The following is a 26718-nucleotide window of genomic DNA, read 5'->3' on the forward strand; positions in this document are numbered from 1 at the left end:
CCACACTTCACAGTTGGGATGAGGTTTTGATGTTGGTATGCGGTGCCCTTTTCGCTCCAAACATAGTGGTGTGCATTTCTGCCAAAAAGTTCAACTTTTGTCTCATCTGTCCACCGAACATTGTCACAGAAGCATTATGGAACATCCAGGTGGTCTTTTGCAAACTTGAGGTTGCAGCTATGTTTTTTTTGGAGAGCAGTGGTTTCATGAACTCCATTTTTCTTCAGTGTTTTTTCTTATAGTGGACACATGTTCAGAGACTTTTAGCAAGTTCTAGAGATTTCTGCAGGTCTTTTGCTGTTATTCTTGGCTTCTTTTACACTTCCTTCAACATTGCACATTGTGCTGGTGGTGTGATCTATGCAGGACACCCATTCATAGGGAAAGTAACAACAATACTGAATTTCCTCCATTTGTAGACAATTTCTCTTACAGTAATGGTCTTTAGAAATGCTTTTGTAGCCTTTTCTAGTTTCATGCATCTGTGAAATTATTCTAATGTCCTTTGAAAGTTGGTTTGATTGCGGTGTGGTGTACATAAACATATTCTTCTTGAGAAGAGCAGGCTCTATCAGTAACCTGACTTTGTGTGTCTATTTTATAGGGCAGGGCACCTCCATAACCTACACCTCCAATCTCATCTCCTTGATTGAAACGCTTGACTCCAAATAGCTTTTGTAGAAGGCATTACCCCAGAGGTTCACTTAGTTTTTTGAACTTAGACTGTGATTGTTTAAATGGTGTATTCAGTATTGACAGTGTGTTATTAGTTTAGGCAGATTGTGTTTGTCTACTGTGATTGTGACTTAGATGAAGATCAGACCACATTTTATGAGTAATCTGGTAATTGCAAAGGATTCACAAACTTTTTCTTGCAACTGTACATTGCTTTAGTCATCACCAGTTTATTCAGTTACCTCCCAAAAAAAACCTCAGTTATATCCTGTATATCCCTATCAATATTTCAGTATAATGGGGTAACAGAAAGCTTAATAAAATGAGGAGACAATGAAAATAATCCACTTTTTCCTCTACACTCCTAACGTATTTTAAAATTTTCTAGCCATGTGCATTTGAAATTTGCCAGTCTTTATGAAAAGCCTGCTAAAGAAGTATGTGGAATCCTTAGTTTTATAATTGGTCTGTACATAAGAAAACAAATAAAGTTATGCTGTATCACTTTGAATTACTGATTAGGCTTCCACTGAATGTATGTATCTTTATCTGGACTCTGCACCTTAGGCTCTGGCATGATGAGCCAAATGATCATCTTCAGTAAAATTTTAAAAATTCAGGTGCAGCAAATACTTGAAGCACAGAGTAGGTCAATTACATCTGTGGAAAGAGATATAAAGTTATGTTTTCAATTCACTGACTTGCGAAATTCTTTGACCCAAGACATTAACTATGCTTTTGTAGAAACCGTTTGATCTGCTGAGTTCTTTGACCATTTTCTGTTGTTTCTCGGACCACCTTGTATGCATCATATTGTGGAATATGTGAAGATATAAGAATAATCTAGTGATATATTGATTTCTCATGAATCATTGTTTTTGTAATTATTTCTAAACTGTAAGGGACAGAACATTAGTGTCAAATAGTGCAAATATAGAATAAACATACATACATACATAATCTTCTAACCTATTTTGTTATGAATCCTGTTCGCAGACTGAAAAGAAGGCGGCGCTCTTTTAAAGGGAAGCTGTTTAGTACCTCCCTCGACACCATTGATTTGGTGGCCACTCCAGAGTAACAGCAACATGAGATGACATTACACATTTAGACTGTAGACTTACATGTTTGTCATTCAGGAAGTTCAGAATGTTATTCATGATATTGTTGTATCCTGTCCAATGCATTAGGATTGACTTGCATACAAGTAGGAGGGTGAACTTCCCTTTGGTATATGGTTTTGTTTGAGTAACATTACCATAATATCTTTAGGATAAGCTCCTAAGAATTTTTTGACAGCTAGCACAAGTAGAGTTAGATTTTGTTGAAGTGCACATATTAAATGTAGAGACCGGTCCTCCCTACCTTTTGAAAAAGGCCTCTGACAGTTGTTGAGATTGGATTTTATTGTAAGATCTGTTGAGTATTGATCAAGAGTGCCACCTTGTGACAGAGTTCTCAAAAACAATAGTAGTAAATACTGCATGCAGAACCTTAGACCCACAAGCCAAAACTGGCCCATTGTGTTTTATGGGATTGGATTACTCCCTAGTATTTTATTGCAACCTAACTGCAACATGTATACTTTCCCTTGGTGGCTTCTAATCTTTCAGCAAAATATGTTGGTGCAGCATTATTGGAATGATCAGTTCAGTGATAAGTATGAGAAAAGGAGGGTCAAAGCAAGCAGATGATGTGGGTTAGATCAGGACAAAAGTGTTTTGATTAGGTGAATAAATGGATGGATGAGGTAGGTAAGTATTCAGAACAGCACTGAGATCACAGTGGGAGGGGAGGAAGGGAGTTGGAGGCTCAATAGGTAAGAATAGAAGTTTATTAAAAAACGGTTACCAATAAGGAGAAAGATTAGATCTTGTATCCATCAAGATGGGTGGTACTTTTTAACTAATGCTGGAAGCAGGCCTGAACTTTTTGATTAAGATCAGTTTCGATCTTTCATAGGTCTCATAAGCAGAGTAGAATTTTACATGAACGATATCAAACAAGGATTGTGTACCATTGACATTGATGAATAGCCCTGGCAGAGTTTGTACCCTGGCAATTCACACACACTAAAGTGCCAAGAACAACTTGGTTTGTTCAAACTGAAAAGAGCTTTCTAAACCCAAAAATCTGATCACCCTGATCTTTGTTTTAGTCATCATATTGCATTTGTTGAATAATTACTAATATATCTTGTCTTTTTTTTTGCAGGAATAGCATTTACAGACCTTCCTGTAAGTATTTCGTGGCTTTCAATATGCTCTTGAAAGCTTTTATCAAAATAAATTCCTCTAAAAATCAGAGCCAATTGTTATGGAATGAACTGATTGTTTTTCAGTCTTAAAATCCAAATATAACATATTGATTTGGGTTATGCTGCTTTAACCACAAGGTGCAATTCTTTACTGCTTGGAAATAAAAACAGTACTTCATGTATTTTTAATTTTAGCTTTTATTCCTGCCCCATAGTGATATTGCAAAAAGCATAAAGGGAGAAATATCTTGCTGCTAAACATTTAGTTCAGGCAACTGTTAAAATTTCTTAATGGGCTTTCATTTTATTAGTATTTGCTATGGTAATTTTTCTTTATTGTAAAATGGAGGTGTCATTTAAAGACTAATATGGGTTTGTATGTCTTTAATTGGCAACTTTAGTCATCACATTCCCTTGTTTATATAATGTATGGCATTGCACTATCATGCCAAGATTATCCAGTATTCCATGATGTTAGTGAATTGTACACAGGTCTAGGCTAACTATTTTAAAATTCACTGTCCTCAAAGAATTTGCATCCTGTAACATTGCTTTGCAACTGCAACTAATACTGGAGTACTGTAGTTGGATCTAATACCAGTGTTATAGTTGAGTTAGTGCTGTCCTTAAACAACATTTTAGTAATTTACTTTTTAGCAAAGTTCATTGGAAATCATGAGCTGAAGCCCTGTTTGAAATTCTTTTCGTTCTGCCTCAACATTCTTAACAAGTATAGAGACTAATTGTATCGTAATCAGAGTCAGTGGAGCAAAGCATTCAAAGTAGGAGCTCCTTGCCAATACAACATTGCATCACATAAGAAATTGCATTTACAACCTAAGTTACCATGGAGCTGACAACATTTGAGTGCTTGCAGAAAACAAATTCGGAAACCTGTGCTTGCCGTATAGAATTAGATTCTTCAGTGTTAGATTCGTTCTTCAGTACAACTGGCTTGGGCTCAAGGTTTGAGAAGTCTCAAAATTATCAAATGGTTATGATCATTTTATTTACTTGCAACTATGTTGCTGTTTGAGATATATAATGTCCGTGTGTTAATACAGGTTTTAAGCACTGAGGAAACATAATTACTTGCCATTAGGTAATTATGGAATCTGCAGCCAACCAGAACTATTTTTGCTTTATCACCAGAAGCATACATCTGCTTGTTTTATGCCTGGCTGATTAATTACTTAGCCTCCATTTTCCCAATGCCTGTTATATATCAGCAGTGAAGTAATCACTCAAGTGAGTTCTGTTTTGACTAAATAAATATTCACTGTTTATTTCTTTAAATTATTTTCTGCCAACACTAGGTAGTCAAGAGCAGATTTGTCTTCGAAAGGGGCAATTATGAGAGTAAAGGAAACTTCAGTCAAACTTAGTTTTGGGCCTCAAAAGTTGATCTGTGACAAGCAATTCATGTAGTCTATTCATTGGTTATCCATAAGAATAAATACAGAAAGATATGTAATGAGATGAGAAGATAGATGAACTGAACAGAATCTTCACAATGTTCAAATATCAGTCATAAATGGAGATTTCAGAGAAAGGCAACAAATTTTAATACTCAAACTACAACTGAGTAAAGACAAGAAAGTTGGCAATGATAAACAGACTGCTGCCTAATATGTACAAGTGCTACATACAGTATTGCGATTTTAATTTGAACAGACAGGTTGCCTCGACTTAGTTGGCAAAGTCAATAAAGGAAAAAGTGTGGAGAGAGAAAATAAAAAGACAGCAGTTACGTTAAGACAAAGTTAGGTTAATGAAAAGCAAAATCGGCTGGGATGAACAATTCACTTCCTCTAAAGTTGATTGGCACCATGTGTCTATCTCTGACCACAGAATGCATTTAATAGTCACCAACTGCATTGTTGAATTATCATTTTTGCTATTTTGTTTTTACTACTTCTGTCTTTTAGCCTAACTTGTACCCGACAGTAGGACTTCAAACACCTGGTGAAATAGTAGATGCTAACTTCGGACAGCAGCCTTTTGTCTTTGACATTGAAGATTACATGCGGGAGTGGAGGGCAAAGATTCATGGTACAATTGAGCGATTCCCCATAGGAGACAGATTAGGGGAATGGCAGACAATGCTGCAAAAGTAAGAATTATATTCCTTGTTTATCATAAATGGAGAGTTAGCCAATTGCTTTGTACCACATTTAAACTAGCTCATTATGTGAGAATTTGTTTTGCAGCTTGGTGTCGTCCTACCTGGTGCATCATGGGTACTGTGCAACAGCAACTGCCTTTGCCAGAGCAGCAGGGCAGACCATCCAAGAGGAGCAGAACTCAATCAAAAACAGACAGCGTAAGCCTGCCAACAATATCTTTGTGTAATGATTTGAAACTTCTATTTTAAATATGTTGTCTCAATTACTCACAACAATACCCAGTATAACGCTCCCATCATTCAAATCAAATGGGTTCCTAATGTCAGCCGAGGAGTACTTCATCTAATCTCTGCACTTCAAAGAAAGAGGCAGAAAATAATTTCTGTGGTATCCCTATTAATAGGACAGTCTGCTGATGTATATTTTTATTTCCACACAGGTAAACAAACATTTTAGATCAACTAAATGATCTAGAAGTCAATAGCAGGCTTTAGCTTTGCATTGCTAGTTTGCCCTAGCCTGCAAGCTGAAAACATATTGTACCAGGTGTGACAAATGCCCAGTTGACCTCTACACTAATGTACTATTGGTACCCATGTAGAGGCAGTAATAGTAGTAGTGTGATCTCTTGAGTATGATGTTCTCCAAAGGCGTTTTCTATTGGTGGGTCCTCGGGTGGCTGTAGAAGCCAATTCAGCATCCACAAAACTGGGATTTTAGGGTGGATTCCCTTAATAGAGAATGCTTGTGCTTGGCTTTGTTTGGCTGATGTACTGGTAACCTCCACACAGTCCTTGTAACCCTTGTAACATGAATGTATTCATGGTAATAGGAAAATATTGAGCAAGTGGAAAAAAATTTGATTATTACATATTGTTCCAGAGGTTGGATACTTTATCTGGAGACATTAATTTAGGTAATTAAATAAGCCTGGAAGAAAAAAGATAGTACCAGTTATTAAGTCTATGAAACTGCCAAATTGTCATAAAAATTCATCTAGTCACTAATGTCATTCAAGAAAGGAAATCCTATCTATTTAGCCTGTGTGTAACTCCAAGTTCACTAGAATGATTTGAATGTTAACCTCTCAAAAAGGAAGTTCTGCAGGCACTCATGGATGGACATTAAGTTCTATCAAAGGTATTGGTGTTTACATGCCATTAACAAATAAAAACATTTTAATCAAATTATGTCTTGTGTGCGAAACCCCAATCATATCTCTTTTCCTTTGAATGTCTTGAATTGAATAAGCCCTTTGGTCCCTCGTGGCTGCTCGTTATTCAGTATGATCATGGTTGATATTTTACCTCAGAGCTCCTTGTCTGTACTAACCCCAGTGATCTTAAAATTCAATAATCTGTTCATTTACCTGTTGATTTATCATTTACAAGTGTAACTTAGAAGATATGATTTCACCCACCTCTTTCATTTCACTATTAATGATTATAATTACGTTTTCTTGATTTTCATATATCTGAATGAAGAAAGAACAAAAAATACAGTATATGTATGTAGAACTGAAACCTCATGGTGAAATACGGTGAAGTCCAGTGTCAGAAACTACTAATTTGACAGATATCTTAAATATTCACACCAGAATAAAGTTGTGGCAGGAGGGATTAAACATTGAAGTTGAGCTGATAATCCACAGCTGTCTAATAATCTTTTCAATGTTTCAAAGAGAAAACTTTCTCAAAATAATCAGTTCGGCCATCTATAACGTTTTCTTTGCTGGGCTATGACTTATTAATTCATCATAGTACCAGCAGTTTAATATTTTGGTACCTATCTGGCTTTGGAAATATAAAATAGTTCTGTGTTTGATTATCAATGATTTGCTAAGACAATATCTACCCCTTGTAGGCACAGAAACAGTTTTGCTTTTATTTCTATAATACCGTGAACAGAAGCTAAAATAGAAAGCACATCTTTTTAACAGAAAGCAGGAACTTTACTACCTGTTTCAGCCTGGCTCAGTCATTGAGTTCTCAGCTATGAGGAAAAAGGTTGTGTGCTGAAAGGTTCTTGCAAAACTTGAGCACATGATCCACATTTGGTACTTAAGAGGAATACTGAGGTTGAATTCTGTTAGAACTGCTGTCTTTAGGGTGAGGTGTATTTCCTGTTGTATTAGACATGCCTAGAAAATACCATGGCATTATTTAGCTGATAAGCACACCTCAAAAAACCATAAGATATAGGAGCAGAATTAGGTCATTTGGCCCATTGAGACTGCTCCGCCATTTCATCATGGCTGATCGAGTTTTTCCTCTTAGCCCTAATCTCCTGCCTTCTCCCCAAATCCCTTCATGTCCTGACCAGTCAAGAATCTATCAACCTCTGCCTTAAATATACATAAAGACTTGGCCTCCACCGCTGCCTGTGACAAAGAATTCCATAGTTTCTCTGGCTAAAGAAATTCTTCCTCATCTCCATTCTAAAAGGATGCCCCCCTATTCTGAGGCTGTGTCCTCTGGTCTCAGACTCTCCCACCATCCTCTCCACATCCACTCTATCAAGGCCTTTCACTGTTTGATAGGTTTCAATCAGGTCACCCCTCATTCTTCTGAATTCTAATGAATACAGGTTCATTTTCATGAACTTCCTTTGAACCCTCTCCAGTTTGAGCACATTCTTTCTAAGATAAGATGACGCAAAACTGCTCACAGTTCTCCAAGTTAGGCCTCACAAGTGCTTTATAAAGTCTCAACATTACATCTTTGCTTTTATATTCTAGTGCTCTTGAAATGAATGATAACATCACATTTGCCTTTCTTGCCACAGACTCAACCTGTAAGTTAACCTTGAGGGAATCCTGCACAAGGACTCCCATGTCCCTCTGCACTTCAGTTTTTTGTATTTTATCTCCATTTAGAAAATAGTCAACCCTTTCATTTCTTCTATCAAAGTGCGTCCATACACTTCCTGACACTATATTCCATCTGCCACTTCTTTGCCCATTCCCTTAATCTGTCTAAGTCCTTCTGTAGCCTCTCAACTTCCTCAAAACTACCTTCTCCTCCACCAATCTTCATATTGTCTGCAAATGTTGCAACAAAGCCATCGATTCCATCATCGAAATCATTGACATATAATGTAAAAATAATCGGTCCCATTACAGACCCCTGTGGAACTCCACTAGTCAGTGGTAGCCAACCAAAAAAGGCTCCCTTTATTCCCACTCTTTGCCTCCAACCAATCAGTCATTGCTTTATCTATGCTAGAATCTGTCCTGTAATACCATTGGCTCGTAGTGTGACACGTTGTCAAAGGCCGCCTGAAAATCCAAGTAAACAACATCAACTGATTCTCCTTTGTCTATCCTGCTCGTTATTTCTTCAAATAATTCCAACAGATTTGTCAGGCAAGATTTTCCCTCGAGAAGACTATGCTGACTGCGGCCTATTTTATCATGTGCCTCCAAATGCCCCGGAACCACATCCTTAACAATCAATTCCAACATTCGCAACCACTCACCTCAGATTAACTGACCTTTAATTTCCTTTCTTCTGCCTCTCTCCCAAAGTAATCAATTGTTTTAGGAAACACATTCCTGTAATGATATTTCACTATGGTTAGTGTAAGTTGTTGCAGTCAATCAGTCAGCATTGAGGTAATGGGATTTGGACAGAGCCACGTTGATCTAGACTTCCAGCTACAATTAATCTGGAGCCATTTCAGATAGCGGTTTCTATTATTAATGATGTTTCTTCTGAAGTTCAACAGAGCCATGAATGTTCTAACATTTTAATTTTTTGATATACAGTGCCTATAAAAAGTATTCACCCTCCCGCCTCCCTGGAATTTTCATGTTTTATTGTTTTACAACATTGAATCAGGGTGGATTTAACTTGGCTATTGTTTTAATACTGACCAACAGAAAAAGACTCTTTTGTGTCAAAGTGAAAACAAATTTCTACAAATTGGTCTAAATTTATTATAATTATTTTTCACAAAATAATTGATTGTGTAATTACTCCCCCCCAAGCCAGTATTTAGCAGGTGCACCTTTGGCAGCAATTACAGCCTTTAGTCTGTGTGGATAGGTCTCTAACAGCTTTGCATATCTGGATACTTCCCCCAATCTTCTTTACAAAACTGCTCAAGCTGTCAGATTACATGAGGATCATGAGTGAACAGCCCTTTTCAAGTCCAGCCACGAATTCTCAATTGGATTGAGGTCTGGACTCTGACTTGGCCACTCTAGGGCACTGTTGTTTTTAAGTCATTCCTGTGTTGGATTTTATGCTTGGGGTCATTGTCTTGCTGAAAAACAAATCTTCTCCCAAGTCTCAGTACTCTTACAGACTGCATCAGGTTTTCTTCCAGGATTTCCCTGTATTTTGCTGTATTCATTTTAACTTCTACCCTCACAAGCCTTCCAGAGCTTGTTGCAGTGAAGCATCCCCACAGCATGGTGTAGCCACCACCGTGCTTCACCGTAGGATGGTGTGTTTTTGATGATGTGGGGTGTTTGGCTTATGCCAAACATAGCGTTTAGTCTGACGGCCAAAAAACTCAATTTTGGTTTCGACAGACCAGAGTACCTTCTTCCAGCTGACTTCAGAGTCTCTCACATGCCTTCTGGCAAACCCTAGCTGAGATTTCATTTGAGTTTTTTTTTCAACAGGGACTTTCTCTTTCCAACCCTCTCCCATAACGCTGCGACTGGTGAAGCACCCAGGCAACAATTGTTGTGTGCGCAGTCTCTCCCATCTCAGCCACTGAAGCTTGTAGCTCCTCCAGAGTTGTCATGGGTCTCTTAGTGACCTCCGTCACTAGTCCCTTTTTGCACGATTATTTAGTTTTTGAGGAAAGCCTGCTCTGGGTAGATTTACAGCTGTGCCATATTCTTTCCATTTCTTGATGATTGACTTAACTGTACTCCAAGAGATATTCAGTGACTTGGAAATTTTCTTGTATCCATCTCCTAGCATGTGCTTTTCAATAACTTTTTCAGAGTTGCTTAAAGTGTTCTTTTGTCTTCATGGTGTAGTTTTTGCCAGGATACTGACTCACCAGCAGTTGAACCTTCCAGATACAGGTGTATTTTTACTACAATCAATTGAAACACCTCAACTGCCCACAGTGATCTCCATTTAACTAATTATGTGACTTCTAAAATCGATTGGCTGCACCAATGATGATTTGGTGTGTCGTATTATAGGGGTGAATACTTATGCAATCAATTATTTTGTGTTTTATATTTGTAATTAATTTAGATCACTTTGTAGAGATCTGTTTTCACTTTGACTTGAGTCTTTTTCTGTTGATCAGTGTCGAAAAAAGTCAAATTAAATCCACTGTGATTCAGTGTTGTTAAACCATAAAACATGAAAGCTTCTGGGGGGGGGGGAATACTTTTTATAGGCACTGTATAAAAATGGCACATGTGAAGCTGGAATTCATTAGTAATTGCATCTATTTCCTTCTGTCTTTCAGGAATACAAAAGCTAGTTTTAGCAGGAAGAGTGGGTGAAGCTATAGAAGCAACGCAACAAATGTATCCAGGACTGCTGGAGCGTAACCCAAACTTGCTTTTTATGTTAAAGTAAGAAGATTGCACACCAAATTGGCAATATGCATTCGGTGGGGATTTGAGAAAGGAGAAGTATCCAAATCTAGAGTAAAGTTGACAGGACGTCCACAGCCCACTGGTAGATGTACTGCCTCAAGATGCGTGGTACATAAGGATAGGGACTAAGCTGCAACTGCATGTCATAGAACAAAAGCAGCATTGACTCAGGGCATTTTTAAAGATGCCTTCAGCAGTCCCTTTCAGGAACACAGTTAGGTTGCTCACTGCTGGCTACTAACCACATTCTGGTCGAGCATCAGACCAGAAGTCCCTACAAAGGATTGTGAGAACAGCTGAGAGAATCATAGGGGTCTCCCTACATTTATCAGGAGTGCTGTTTACACAGGGCCCTTCATAGTCATAGTCATAGTCATACTTTATTGATCCCGAGGGAAATTGGGTTTCGTTACAGTTGCACCAACCAAAAATAAAGCAATATAAAACCATAAATAATTAAATATGCCAGGAAATAAGTCCACGACCAGCCTATTGGCTCAGGGTGTCTGACCCTCCAAGGGAGGAGTTGTAAAGTTTGATGGCCACAGGCAGGAATGACTTCCTATGACACTCAGTGTTGCATCTCGGTGGAATGAGTCTCTGGCTGAATGTACTCCTGTGCCCACCCAGTACATTATGTAGTGGAAGGGAGACATTGTCCAAGATGGCATGCAACTTGGACAGCATCCTCTTCTCAGACACCACCGTCCATATGATTAAGGATCCCACCCATCCATCCAGCATCCTCTTTGACTTTCTACCATCAGGCAAGAGACTCTGATGCCTAAAAACAAGAACAGTCAGGGGGAGAAACAGTTTCTTCCCCCAGGCCATTGGGTTTCTGAACTCCCTGCCACATTGTATTCGAAGGGTCACTGGTTAATCTGGTCTGTACCTTACAATATTTAATATTAATGCACTTTAATTTGTTATTTATGTGTGATATAATTAAATAACAAACAACTTGATGACTTGACTACCCAATTGTACCTGAAAATAATAAACAGTGTCCACCACCCTGTTTCGAAGCCTGTTTTGAATCTGCAAACAGCTTTCATCCTATATTGACATCATGGGCTTAGCCATGCAAAGAGAAATTCCTTTTTCTGTGGAATCATTGCAAAATTGGTCACTTATAATCAGGGCAGCTGGTGGCTGAAATCCATTTGATATTTTCACAGAACTTGTTATTGCTTTGTTTTTTTTTATTTTAATATTGCCTGTTCCTAACATTTTGCTCAACAATTCCTCTACTAATTTTGTATAGATGTCGGCAGTTTGTGGAGATGGTGAATGGTACAGACAGTGAAGTGCGCTGTTTCAGTGCCCGTAGCCCTAAGTCCCAAGGTAGCTACCCTGGATCACCCAACATGAGCCCCAGGCATGGAGCCAATAACTCTCACATCAACAATGCAGGTGCAGTATTGAACCATTTCTCCTCATCAATTCAAACTGTGTTAATCACCACAGAAAACCTGACCACCTCCTCCACACTACCCTACCTTCCTCTTAACTCCACGTTCTATTTGGTGTGCTAATCGGTCCAAACTATGGATGGTGGTGCAAGGTTAGTGAGTTTGCATCAAATCAATTGGTTCTTTATATGTATTTTGTGGGGACTCTAGTTTTAAATGCCATTAACATCATCTGTATCTTTCACTTAGGTCAACTCCACTTTTACATAAAATTCACTTGACTCATAGTCAAGTTAGTGACAGCTTTATCTTTCTTTTAAATTTATTGTGTGTTTTGCAGGAGCAGAAAGTCCAAATTGCAGCAATGGAATTGTGCCATTGAAAAGCAAACCAATTCACAACAAATACCCAGCTATAAGTTCATCATCTTCATCATCTTCATCTTCTTCCTCACCTTCCTCTGTAAACTATTCAGAGTCCAATTCTACAGACTCTTCCAAATCCCAGCAACACAGTAGTACAAGTAATCAGGAAACCAGGTATGTTTGTGTCACAACGCAACCCTGTTAACTACATTTAAATGTTTTCAGGATCAGGAACATCTTTGCAGACTAATGGCAATTTGATTTCCGTTTACAAACAAGGAAAAAAATCTGCAGGTGCTGGAAATACACGTTTTGTGTGTGTTGATTGATTTCCATTTCCTAGATTCACAGGAAATAATCACCCAAATATTTAATATGTATCTTTGAATTCTTTCTGATGAAGTGATATTTGAAATACAATATTTAATCATTGTAAATGAGGGATCTAAGAGTTTTGTGTCATGTTACATACTCACATCAAGTTATCCAGTATTTAATTTGGCCTTGTAGTGACACTATTTATGTGGCAAGTCCAATTTAGTTTCTGGTCAGAGATGATTCTTGGGGTGTAGACTCAGCAGTACTAATGCATTAACAAAATTTATCAAAAGCTGGAGGTGTTTACAGCTGTATGTTCTTTTTACCTACGGTAAGTTGGGGAAAACTGGCATCTATCTGAAATATCCATCTTGAGAGAGAGAACAGCTGGCATCATTGATGCTTAATTAATTTGTTTTTTGTTTGCTATTAAAATTCCAAAATGTTCAGACCTCTGATCGAGGTTTACCAAAGGTGCATTTAACAGTTTCCAGATACCAAACACAGTCCAGTGTAGACTGTTTTATAGTCCAGTTCAATTCAGAGGAAGTCAGAGAGAATAACCCGGACCGGCAAACAAATAGCCAAATGAAATAGGTAATTTGGCAATTCTTTAGCAATAGCTTGCTGATTAGGGAAGGGGGTAACTAAGTTTCAATAAAATTATTTTTGATTTATCAGCTATTTAGGCACATGTATCTACCTTGATAGTGATCTCTAAATACAGTGACCTTTTCTTAAAATAAATAGGATATTCCCTTTTGATTTCAAGCACCTTGAGAATAGGGAAAGCATCTTTAAACATAATACTCGATAAATTGGGAAGGTAATTTGAAACCTGTTTCTTTCATTTGTTTGTTTTAGCTCCCCTGGGGAGAGCAAAAACATCTGATTCCTTTTTTGATGAATTCCTACTCATGGTTATATAATTGTCGTGATTAAAATAATCACCTTAAAGCAGAAAAGATTAGACTAAGTTTACTGAGCAGATGAAGATACTGCTGTCTATGTTTTGGTTTCTCAGCAGATTTTTGCCCGAAATTTGATAGAGGATTTTCCTGCCTGATTTATTTATTGTTGTTCAACAGTGACAGCGAAATGGAAATGGAACCAGAGCACTACACCAATGGAGTCTTGGAAAATTCCTCCAGTAGAATAATGAATGGCAACTATAAACACGAAGAAATCCTGCAAACAGATGAGTCCAGCATGGGTAGGATAAGACACAGGGACAGTGGTGTGGGTGTTGCATGAGCTAAGAAAGGGCCAGGTGATAGATATGAGCACAATTATGTTTGGAAAGAAGAGGGAATAAAAAGATGGAGAAGTTATGGAAGCTCAATATTTCAATAGGAAGTTAGTGTGATTCTGTACTCAAATGTCCTTGTCATATAGAAATATTTTATTTACAAATCTCACATTGCTTCCTTTCCTGACTTTCACCTCCTTAAATTGAACTCCTTTGCTGTTGAAAAACTTGCTCTAAAAATAGAAATGTGTAGTTCAGTTTTGGTTTTGGAAATTACCTTCTTGCTCTTGTTGGCGGAGTTGACTGCATCACCATGAGTGCATTCTAGGCAGGAGAGTATGGATAGGTTCCTGTTTGAAGTAAGTCCTCTTTAGGTAATGTACTTACCCAGTATGGCAACTAATCCTTGCACTAACTATGCCCTACCCATCCCAGTCACAAACCTCATAGATTCTCCTCCATGAGTAGATTTATTGCCTGACTGCTCCACCCAGAACCCACAATACTGATGCTCAGCGGTTGAATCATCCTCTTCCAACCCCACACCCAGCTGACAATATCCCATAAGCTCAGATACTACTTACTGAATCCCTCCAATTGACACTCTCTCCACTGATCCCTGACCTCTACCACTCCATTATCCTGGCATCCCCATTCCACAATCTCATTCCCTGTAGTCAATAACACATATACCTTGTATGATTTTATTCAATCCCTGTTCAGTTTTACTACCTCCCATGACCTCAAAATCTTATCCATCTCTTATTAATTATAACTATTCTAACTGTGGACTACTTTGGTATTATTTTCATCAATATTACAGTTCCTTTATGCAACTTCCTAGTCTTCACAACTTCTGTTTTGAAGTCATTCCTTATAGCAATGTCAATCAGCCTCCTTAAGCCACCTCCCAATGTTAGCCAGAAGGCTTTATTGAATCGCATTTCCTGATTTTTATCTAATCATTCTACGTTTGTTTGTGATCATATGCTGCTAGCTTACATTAGGTATAATAATAGGCCAGTTTTTCTATGGGACTTCAAGCGTTTACTATTATTGCCAACTCAGTTGTAATCACTAACGATGCTCTCAATTTTTAAAAGTTTTTAAAAGGTGAGTAATGAAGTTAAATAATAAAATACTTGTAAGTTTTCCTCGAGCTTGCAGTTCATTTTGTACCTTTCCATCCCTGTCATTCAGTCCCATATGTTAAAGCATTATGTTTTAAGCTTTCAGAACTTGGTCCAGACAACATTCTGTTTTTAGCTTTGCTTGTATTTTTTAAAAATGCTTCTCTTACTCTTAGCTCCATTCACTTTCTCAACCCAGCCCCACTAACTTATTTTTCCCCTCTCCCCAATCTCACATCTTGCAACACACCAAAGCAAATTTTAGTTGCTTCCTTTTTTAGACCATAGCCCTTGCAGACAGAAGTCCCACTTTCCACTTTTGACATCAAAAAGTGTTGCTTATGCCTTGATACCTGATCATCTGAGATCCACCATCTTCTTCTGACTGATGTACGTAGTATCTACATTCTATAGCAATTCCTTCACTATCACCTCTGTGTCCACCTGACACAGCTAAAATAACCATAAATTAAGAAAAAAAGACTATTAGTGGGAGGTGTTATATCAAATGCTATCAAACCACTAGTACTAAAAACATTACTTTTTAAATAAATTTCTGTAAGACATTACAGTCTTAATTTGCACAGAGACTCCATAAGCTGTGCCAAAATTTTGCATAACACATCTGTTAGATGGGCATTAATGTTTTTAAATAGTGTTCTAATGTGTGCTAACTACGTTAGAATCCTATTTTTTTTTATTTCTTCTTATAAAGTTAAATCGAGCAAGATAGGCGACAGCAGGGCTTCACTTCCCTGATCAGCTCAATGCCTTTTATGGTCACTTTGACCATAAAAACATGGAGGAACTATCATGAACTCCCACAGCCCCTGATACCAGTGATTTCAGTTTCTGAGGCCAACGTGCGAGCAGCCTTCAGGAGGGTGAACCAACAAAAAACATATGGCCCAGGCAGGGTACCTGGCCAAATACTAAACACCTGTTCTGATCAACTGGTTGGACTGTTCACTGAGATCTTTAACCTCTCGCTTTGGTAGTGCGAGGTACCCACCTGCTTCAAGCAGGCTTCAATTATACCAGTTCCTAAGAAGAGTGTGGTGACCTGCCTCAAAGACTATCACTCAACCCTGAACATCTGGACAGCAAAGATACATACATCAAGATGCTCCTTATCAAGTACAGCTCAACATTCAATACTATCATCCCCTCAAACCTAATCAATAGGCTTCAAGACCTTGACCTCAATACCTCCTTTTGCAATTGGATCCTCGATTTCCTCACTTGTAGACCACAATTATTTTGGATTGACAACAACATATTCCCTGCAATCTCCTTTAGCAGAGGTGTACCACAAGGCTGTGTGCTTAGTCCCCGGCTCTACTTGCTGTACACTTATGACTGTGAGGCCAAGTATAGCTCTAATGCCAAACGCAAGTTTGCAGACAACACCACTGTCATTGGCGGAATCAAAGGTGGTGATGAGTCAGCCTACAGAAGGGAGACTGAAAATCTGGCTGAGATGTGCCACAACAACAACCTCTCACTCACTGTCAGCAAGGCCAAGGAGCTGATCATTGACTTCAGGAAAAGTAAACCAGAGGTCCATGAGCTAGTCCTTATCAGAGGGGAAGCAGGCTAGCAACTTTAAATTCCTCTGTGTTATTACTTTTGAGGACCTGTCCTGGGCCAGCACTTAAGTGCAATTACAAAGAAAGCACAGCAGTGCCTCTACTTCCTTAGGAGTTTGTAGAGATTCAGAATGACATCTAAAACTTTGACAAACTTCTATAGAAGTGCAGTGGAGAGTACATGGACAGGCTGCATCACAGCCTGGTACGGAAACACCAATGCCCGTGAATAGAAAATCATACAAAAAGTAGTGGATACGGCCCAGTCCATCTCGGGTAAAGCCCTCCCCCATATTGAGCACACCTATGTGAAACGCTGTTGAAGGAAAGCGGCATCCATCATCAGGGACTCCCACCACCCAGTACATGCTCTCTTCTCCTTGCTGCAATCAGGAAGAAGGTATAGGAGCCTCAGAACTCTCACCACCAGGTTCAGGGACAGTTATTAACCCTCAACCATCAGGCTCTTGAACCAGAGGAAATGACTTCACTTGTTCCCATCATTGAAATGTTCCCACAACCTAAAGACTCACTTTCAAGACTCTTCAGCTCACATTCCCAATATTTATTGCTTATTTATTTATGATTATTATTTCTTTCTGTTTTTGCAGTTTGCTGTCTTTTGCACACTGGTTGAAAGCCCGAGTTGGTGCGCTTTTTCATTGGTTCTGTAATGGTTATTATTTTATAGATTTATTGAATATGTCTGCAAGGCAATGAATCTCAGGGTTGTATATAGTGGCATACATGTACTTTGGTAATAAATTTACTTTGAACATTGATCTTTTAACTGAAGTGCAGCAGCTCATTTGCTTGCCATCCTCATTTTGACACAAAATCTTATTTTGGCGTCTTTGTGATGATTATTTACTTGTATGATTTAATTGTCCCATTATAGAGGACAGCTGCCCTCAACGTCAGCTTTGTGGAGGTAACCAAGCTGCAACTGAACGCATGATCCAGTTTGGACGGGAGTTGCAAGCTTTGAGTGAACAACTTTGCCGAGAATATGGAAAGAACGCCACACACAAAAAAATGTTGCAGGTATTGCACACTTAGTATTTTGAATATTACAGCGTTAAGCATTGTGTTTATGAGTTTATAAGTAGCATTCAAAAGGTGTACCTTTCCAAAGCCATTTTCCATATAATTAACTGCAGAAGCTACATTGTGCTTCCTTTACCACACAATAGAAGATGGTTCAAAACTATTGTTAGATTGCCATTTTCTTTCAACCCTGTTGAAATAATCAACATAATTTTCTTTTAATTTGACCAAGTTGGAAGTGATTAGTTAGTGGGAGCAAGTTTTGCCAATTATGTCTAAGGTTTAAACTTTTTGCTGAATAAAATATGTATATGATAAAGAATTTTTTTAGTGTCATTAGTCACGCTTTAGTTTTTGAACTAGTTTACCAGAGAGCAATGAATCTGTGGAATTCATTGCCACAGAGGGTATGTAGACCTAGTCATTGGCTACATTTAAGGCAGAGATTAATAGATTTTTGATGAGTGAAGGAGTTGAGCGTTACAGGGGGTGGGGGTGGGAAGGAAGGAGATTACAGTTGATAAAAAAATCAGCCATGATTGAATGGTTGAATGGTAGAGTAGTCTTAATAGGCCAAATGACCTGATTCTGCTCCTGTGTCTTAAGAGGATTCAGAAGTTGCACTAAATATTTTTAAAATAATTATTCAAACAGCTCCTGTAAAACAAAAAAATGTGACAAAGTTAAACTGAGGTAGGTATTAAAAAATTAATTTCTTTAAGTATAAGCTCTTGTGGTCAAGCTGTTTGTGAAATTGTGCTTAGCCTAGTGTCGGGCCTAGGTAGAGCACCCATACTTCTGGTTTTAGTAGGATATTTAAACTAAGACAAAAAACTCACTGACAATGAAATTGATTAAAAAACATGAGCTATATACTAAGCAAGTGGTGCTGCTGGAGCTAACAGTCCCATGGGAAGATAGGTAGGAAGAGGCCTTTGAAAGGAAGCTCTCCAAATACGCAGGACTGGTCAGCGACTGTCAGCAGGCTGGATGGAGAGTGAGGTGTCTCCCAGTGGAGGTTGGTTGTAGGGGATTCGCAGCCCGCTCCTTAGTTAGAGCCTTCAGCATTTTGGGCTTCGAGGGAGAGAGGAAGAGGAAAGCCATTGCAGTACCACTGATGCGGCAGAGAGGGCCTCAAGATGGCTGTGGCTCAAAAGAGGGAAGCCATGGAGTCATAAGTTGCTAGCCATCTGGACACAAGCTGGGGTCTGATCAGCCCCGGCTGGGTCACCTGGAGGAGGTTGTATGATGTTGAAAGACCCGAAACACCTGATGATTCCAGGAACATCACTGAAGATGTGTCCAGAAGCATCAATAGATGTATGTACACAGCAGAATCTGCAGTGACATTTAGCAGAATAGAATGTAGAGCAAGAAAAGTCACTGGAGGTCATTTGTAATATTTGTATCATAGCCTTGCAACATTTTGGAGAGAGATTTGAGGAAGACGTGAGTACAGGAGTATACTAGATAAGCAGCCAGAGATGTGAGATATTTATCCAGTACTATGAGTTATAATCCTAACATGATAAATGAGTAACTTACATGGAAATAATTAATTAAATCTTGACCATGAAACCACAGATTTTGTAAAAAGTCTGTCTGCTTCACATATGTCCTTCAGGGAAGAAACTTTGTTGTCCTTACTTGGTCTGCCCTCTGTGTACCTCCAAACACATCCATTTAGTTGACTCTTGACTGAGAAGTTAATTAGGAATATTGGCATTACTGTGGGGCCCACGTCCTTAGATAAAAAAACACAAATCTAGATGTGAATCGTTAAGTAATTTTCTCTTCTGACAAGGAGCATAAAGTTAACTATCAGAATTTAAAAAGAAAAAAATTAAAGATTTGGTTTATTTGCCACATGTACTGTAGAGGGAAGTCATCAAAATGCAGTGAAATGTGTCAGTTCAACACAGGCTGAGGATGTGCTAGGGACAGCCCATACGTGTTGGAACTTTGGAATGTATGTGGGAGGAAACCAGTACACCCAGAGGAAACCCACGTGGTCATGGGGAGAACATAAAAACCACTCCCAGTCAGCAGTGGGATTGAACCACTGTGCCGTCCTCGTTAAATTAGCTTTCTCATTTGCTTCATGTCATCCTTTCAAATACTAAGCACATAATGCCTTCCTATATCATTCAGTCACTTTGCTGAGAAAGAATATCTTTTAAATGCCTTCAGCCATACTAATTTTCTGAGTGTTTTTCAATCCTTTTTTTCCTCAGCTCTCTTATTCTCAGGAGGTCTTTTTAACATCAATATTTACTCTTGACCACCCAAAGTGAAACGATACCTACCATGGTACCTTGGAGCTAGAGCCTCCGGGTTTGTCACTTACTGAGGTAGACAAACAAAAATTAGTATTTTTTTTAAAGACTAAGTATATTTTGCTTTGAAACCCATTGTAAAGTGCAACTCTTCTATAAATCCTAGCAAACAAAGTTTCCTAAATAATGTTGCCATTATTTACAACCAATTAGATTGAATAATGTGCTTAATGTATCTGGAGATTGTATCACAGTGAGTTGGCATACTGCTATGAGGAGCTGTCATTGAAAGCCTCCCTTACAATCTGCTATTGCACTTTTCGTAGCTGAATAGCGATATAGGTAGAGGCCTGAAAGAAGGTCACCTGCTTTTTTGGATAAAGGATATATTTATATACTTGGACAGTTGGGGGTGTAGAGTAAAAATGCATAAGATCAGAATCGGGTAACTCCTATGTAGTGTTCAAGCATTTTGTTAAGATCTGCTGTTACTTTTTAAAAATCTTTTGCAGGATGCATTTAGCCTGCTAGCGTACTCTGATCCTTGGAGCTGTCCAGTTGGGCAACAGCTTGATCCCATCCAGAGAGAACCTATCTGTGCTGCCCTTAATAGTGCTATTTTAGGTAAGCAGCAGAAAAAAATGAACACATTTTGAATCGTTTGAATCATGACAATAAAAATTCGGCCTTGTGCACTAGTTCTATGGAGGCCTATTTTGGGTCAGTCTTTCCTTGCAAGGTGTGTGGCCTATTACTATGGAGGGGCTTCTTACAGCACCTGTTGCCCTGTTCTCAGTGAAGAAAGTCCGATGCAATCTAATGGGACTCTACTATGAACGCACCTTCTCATTCTTTGACTTTAGTCCAGAATCTAATTGGAAGGAGAAAAAAATTAATAAGAATACAGTATTTTAAATGGGCAAGAATAATAAAGGTATTGGGTTTTTGCTTTGTAATGCTGGAATGTACATAGTAATTCAGAGTTAAAACTGATATCTGTTTGTTCTTCTCTCCTTTCATACACAGAATCTCAGAATCTGCCAAAGCAGCCACCGTTGATGCTTGCACTGGGCCAGGCCTCTGAATGCCTCCGGCTAATGGCACATACAGGGATTGGTTCCTGTTCATTTGCCAGAGTGGACGACTATTTGCACTAGCTGCTGTGGCAGTGGAAAGACCTCAGATACTGCCCCCTCACCTCCTGTTCAAGACCTACAGCAACCCTTCGCCTTTTCTCGAAGACCATCACACTGCCCACAACACAGGTGCTGACTGATCTTCTTTCCTGCCAGCATCCTCATTACATTTTATCAGGTTACACGACTGAAAGCATTGTGTTTTGGAAGAGATCATGGGTGCAGTAGTGCACTATATAAATGTAGCATATTCCACTCTGAGTTCTTGGTCACTGAGCCGCCAGTATTTAACCTGGAGGTTTTGTCCTGTGCTAGCTTCTTGTTTACTGGTTATGATTAGGGCTGTAACAAAGATCACATATTTAGGAACTTCATTTGTTTATTTTTTTTAATGAGACAAATAATATCTTGAAATTGTAGCAACATAATCTGGTGCTGTTCTGGTTCCTCAGCACTAATCATGATGCTTCAACTCCAGGCTTCTTTTCCTTAAGCATAAAATCTCATGGCCACCTAAAGTTTTGGGCTGTATCATTTCCAAAACTTTTAATTCTCCTTTCTTTCACCCCAGTTTTCACCAAAAAATACACTGTTGATTTGTTACAACCCTAGTAATCAACCATATTTGGTTTACATCTTTACCATATTCTACCTGTGTATATTCATTTGGAACAATGCTGCTCATTAACACTTTGCTCTTTCATTTGCTGTTCTGCCATTCAGCCATAACTTCCACTTGTTCCTTGTGGGAACTCTTTAAAAACCACATCATGTCAGGTTATTCCACGTACATTATGAACATGCAGCTGTGAGTTCAAGTCACCTTCTCAAACTGACACTTCCATTGAGCCATCCCATTTAATAATTTGGGCCAGAGTAGAATGGAGTTGGGATGCAAGGAAAGTAATGGCAGGCAGATAATGTGGGTGCAAAACTAGCTTATGTTTCTTGAGGTTAGATCAATCAAGGCAAATGTTAATTACAATAGTTGGAGGTATACAATTCTGCAAGTTTACAAAACTTCTCTTGGAAAGGTTTACTTAATATGTGTTTGCTTTAATTCAGATTAACCTCGGTAAAGCTAGTTGACTAGTAACTAATTCCACAGATGCCTGATTACTATAGCACTGATTCCACATTTTGAGCTAAGCTCTGCAATATTATTTATTGAACAATCTTTTCTAGTAGATGTTAATCTTTAAACTCATGTCAATGTAATTGTACCACTTAAAAGAAATCATCAGGTTATTGTTACATCATAAATCTAACTCTCCAAAGAACAAAGTTCCACACATAAACCGAGAAGATGGAACAGTGCTGTGGATTCCTGTTACAATCTCAAATATCAGAAAAAGGAACCTAGTTGCTTAAAGTCGGGCAGTATTATTGGTGAATAATTTTTCAAAAAGAATAATTTCATATTAGGAGAATAAACTGTAATCAGGAATTAAAGCATGTTCTGAGTAATTAGTCTAAGTCATAGCAGGAGAGATGGAATTGGAGCTATAGTATGTCACTTGAGAGTTAAAGGCAGTTGCACAATGCAGTTCTAGTAAATGTTGCGTTTTATTAGTTTTTTATTTAGGCTATTATCCTTGAATTCCCTTCCACTGGTGCTAGTCTAATTTGGATTCAGTGACTCATCTTCAGAATTTGATGCTAAATGTAATTCTATCATCATAACCTAGAATTAATTCAATTATAGTTCCCAAAGAATAATTTCAAGAAAGAAATGCAGCTGTTTGCATATAAGGAAGAATTTGGAGGTATGTGCACTTTGTGCAGATTATAGTGGCATAGCACTGCTCCAATAAGTAGGAGGTTTTGATGCTGGAAAATCCTTACATGATCCTATTTTAATTTAAAACCTTTTATGCTGTTGACTTGCCTGATTCTCCTATAATTGAACTTGGTATTAGGTGTGGAAATGGGGAACCAAAACGATAAAATTTGGATGTGAATGTGGAAAAGAAGATAATGTGGCTAAACATAACTTCAGTGGAAAGCAGAACTACTTGCCATTTCTTAGAAAGGGAGCTGATGGGTTTGTACAAGGCTTCTATGATTATGAGCAAATCTGAAGAGTCTCTGGGTTCAGATGAATTATTTCCATTTTGGGTACTTTTTCCATCTTGTGCACTAATTAGTTTCATATTAGTTAAAATTGATCAAACCTCTGCACAGAAAATAGTGGTACCGTGTAGGAAGAATTATTGATGAAAAGTCAATTTACAGGAAACACATTTTTAAATTAACATCTTGGTATTGTTTTTCTTTTGGCCTTTTGAATATGATGGCTATTTCAAATGTTACATTACAATTATGTCACTTCAAAAAAAAATTCCATTCCAAATTTCTTGTTATGATTTTACCCACATATTTAACTTCCCCATGTTGTTAGTTGCTGTTTGACAAGGAGAGCTATTTTGCCAAATTCCTTCCTATCCCACATTAATCTGCCATAATGAAGTAGACAGAAATGATGGAGTTGAATATTTTCTTCTTAGCCAGTCCCTGAAGCTTGTTAACATATAATAGTCCTCGTGACTGACTATCCATTGTATTAGTTGGTGGTGTAGTTCTGCAACAAATCTAATACCTCAAAAATTCCAGCTTTAGGAATTTAAGATATTGCATTTGTCTGGGAACTGTGGCATTGTGTAGCTGTTTTTTTTTTGACAATGTACATTTTAATATCTAAGCACTTGTGCAACCCACAAAATTGAAGGAACAGTCTGTTATTGATACAAGATTTCTGGCAATGCTTTGAGAATGCTAAGTTTTAGAAGGCCAAGTTATGTATAAAAAAATACAATTCTTGTTTCATTTTTTTTATCAAGCCTGGATGAGCAGTTCTGTGCGCATAAATTTAACACAAGTGTGATAATGGAACAGAGCTGACTGACATCTCCAAGTTTTAATTCTGCACATGGATTGAGTAACTCTGATGGAGAGTTTTACCCCCATGAGCTACTGGTGTGGCTTGGTGGGATGGAGAAGGGTTCATATAGATGGCAGGGTAAGGTTTGAAGTCTAAAGCAAAAACAAGTGGAACTGTTCTGCTATGCATGGATTTTTTGCTCATGCATGCAAGAATTCATACATTGTGAAGAATATTAATTCACTACAAAATCAGACTAGTTTGGGCCGGTGATGAAGGGAGGAAGGCCAGCTGAGGAGACCAAAATATCAAAGACGTCTGGAAGTTATTTTGCCTGTGAATTACAATGAATATACTAGCCACTCTCTGACAGAGTTGGATTTATCTTATGAACATCAGACATTGGTGTAGATATTTCAAAGTGTTTATAAAAATCAGAATCCATAGCAAAGTACTTGTTCCCTTCAGATGTGTAGTGGAACTTTAAAAGTAGTACAGTGTATGCTGTAGAAACAAATGGGAAAAGGGGGCAATAACATAGTGAGTTGTGAGAACTACAAAACTGCTAGAATTTTATGGTCTACAGGAGATGGGAAGAAATTCAGCGAAATGTGCATTGCACACACATTTGAGTGCCAATTCGCTTCTGAAATCGATTCTACTGAAGTTAATGGAATCAGATTTCTTAAGTACATATAGTTCAATGCACAGCTGCTACTATATTGCACATTGAACAGCAAATATGAATTTCAACCCAAGTATTCCATTCCAGATTATTACTTTTAAGTTAATTTGAAGGCTATTAATGCCTCTGTATCATCCCTGTCAGCTTGTTAGTCTTTTGCATAACTGTCAGAATCCTGAGACAGTTTTCAAATAATGTGACACATTTTGCAGTTTTGCAAGGCACAAATGCATGCAGAATGGGCAACACACGGTGGTTTAATGTGTCCTTTACATGTGGTATTTTTGCTCCTAGCAGAGTAATTTAACAGCATTGATATTCTAATTTTATACAATGTTTTCCATAATGTTCTTGGGTTAATGGAGCCTTTTTAAGTTTAACTCTTCATCTTCTGGAGATTCTGTTTATTTAAAATTGTAAGACAATGTTAATGAATCCAACCTTAAAGTTAATGCCTTGTATTTGAATTTGTCAGGGGGTTAATTAAAAGGGAAGTTTGTGGAATTAATCCACAATCTGAAAATTAATGACACTGACAATGGTTCACCCCTCATCTTATCTTGTTACTCTTGGCCTTGTTTTCAACATATTTTGGATTATAGCAACATTTAAGCAGACATAGTAGATCTCCAGTTGTTAAAAATCCAGTGATGTCACTGTGAAACATTGCGCACAATACTCTCTCTCCACAATTAAAGAGAGGGATTTGACAAAAAATGTTTTTCATTCAGTCAGCCTCTATCCACTGCTAAAGCAAATTAAAAAAAGAAACTATAGGCTGAATGACACCAATATATTTACAGATTTTTCTCATTGTAAGTTTTGAAGTTAGATGACAAATTAGATCAGTTCAAGTTTAGTTCGAGTGGCTGGATAGTTTATTTTCTGAAAGTTAATAATCTGAAAATAAAGTATATTTCTTATCTGTTTTTATGTATGCCATTAAATTTCATTTTACCATCTTAACAAAGCAATTTATTTTAACACCACATTAACATTAATGTGAAATATATAAGTCCTCCTCTTTATTGTGTATATTGTATTCAAAATTCATTTTTCTCGAGTGGTGTGGGATACATTTAGCAGTTTGGTTGTTTCACACAACCACATCTTTCAGTTAAGAAACTGAAATCAGCTCATTTTCTCTGCACCAAAATCCCAACCTCACCAATCTCAGAGTGGAGGAGCAACACCTCATATTCCGTCTAGGTAGCCTCCAACCTGATGACACGAAATCGATTTCTCCTTCCAGTAACATTTTCCCCTCCCCCTTCCCTCTTCTTCTAATCACCACTCTGGCTTCTTACCTCCTTCTTCTCACCTGTCTATCACCTCCCCCGATGTCCCACTTCCTTTCCTTTTTCCCACTTCCTTTCCTTTTTCCCGTGGTCCACTCCTCTCCTGTCAGATTCCTGCTTCTCCAGCCCTTTACCTTTCCCACCCACCTGACTTCAGCTATCATCTTCCAGTTTGTCCTTCTTCCCTCCCCCCACCTTTTTAATCTGGCATCTTCCCCTTTCCAGTCCTGATGAAGGGTTTTGGCCTGAAACATTCACTGTTTGTTCATTTCCGTAGGATGCTGCCTGACCTGCTAAGTTCCTCCAGCGTTCTGGCTGTGCATCTTTTGGAAAAGATCAAAAGTTTAAGAAATGAGCAGATTAGGTCAACAAAAGGAGACTACAATATAGCAGATTGTTTTCCCATAACAACTGCTGGCTGGCCTCTGGGCAATGGTGACACAATTTTAGCCAAATGCACTAAATTAAGTAGAATTTCCCTTGTAAACCATACAAGTAAATGCAAGTAATTTACATTGCACAAACACATTTACCACTGTTAGTAACCAAGGAAGAAAAGCACTCAACGATCAAAAAGATTACTTGCACACTTTTTGTCTGGCTACTTAACAACAAGTGTGTGGAGGAATAAACTAAAGGGCATTTGCCATATGAATGAAAATTCACATTGCATAGTTACGGAATTAGCCACATGAA

General features: G+C 38.2%; 1 protein-coding gene across 2 annotated transcripts in view; it reads left to right on the forward strand.

Annotated features, from left to right (window-relative positions):
- Positions 1–25694, forward strand: part of ranbp10 (RAN binding protein 10) — a 158577-nt gene extending 132883 nt beyond the window's left edge. The window contains exons 5-14 of one of the 2 annotated variants that reach the window (XM_072279498.1): positions 2890–2912; positions 4861–5045; positions 5116–5255; positions 10501–10609; positions 11901–12049; positions 12389–12587; positions 13820–13944; positions 17598–17743; positions 20535–20646; positions 21049–25694. In XM_072279498.1, coding sequence (XP_072135599.1) covers positions 2890–2912; positions 4861–5045; positions 5116–5255; positions 10501–10609; positions 11901–12049; positions 12389–12587; positions 13820–13944; positions 17598–17743; positions 20535–20646; positions 21049–21179 — 1319 coding nt within the window. In that variant the 3' untranslated portion in view covers positions 21180–25694. The remainder of the gene's footprint in view (positions 1–2889; positions 2913–4860; positions 5046–5115; positions 5256–10500; positions 10610–11900; positions 12050–12388; positions 12588–13819; positions 13945–17597; positions 17744–20534; positions 20647–21048) is intronic. The other variant, XM_072279499.1, reaches the window with a different exon arrangement.
- Positions 25695–26718: the final 1024 nt, after the last annotated feature.

The sequence above is a fragment of the Mobula birostris genome, chromosome 15, assembly GCF_030028105.1.
Source record: "Mobula birostris isolate sMobBir1 chromosome 15, sMobBir1.hap1, whole genome shotgun sequence".
NCBI lineage: Eukaryota > Metazoa > Chordata > Chondrichthyes > Myliobatiformes > Myliobatidae > Mobula > Mobula birostris.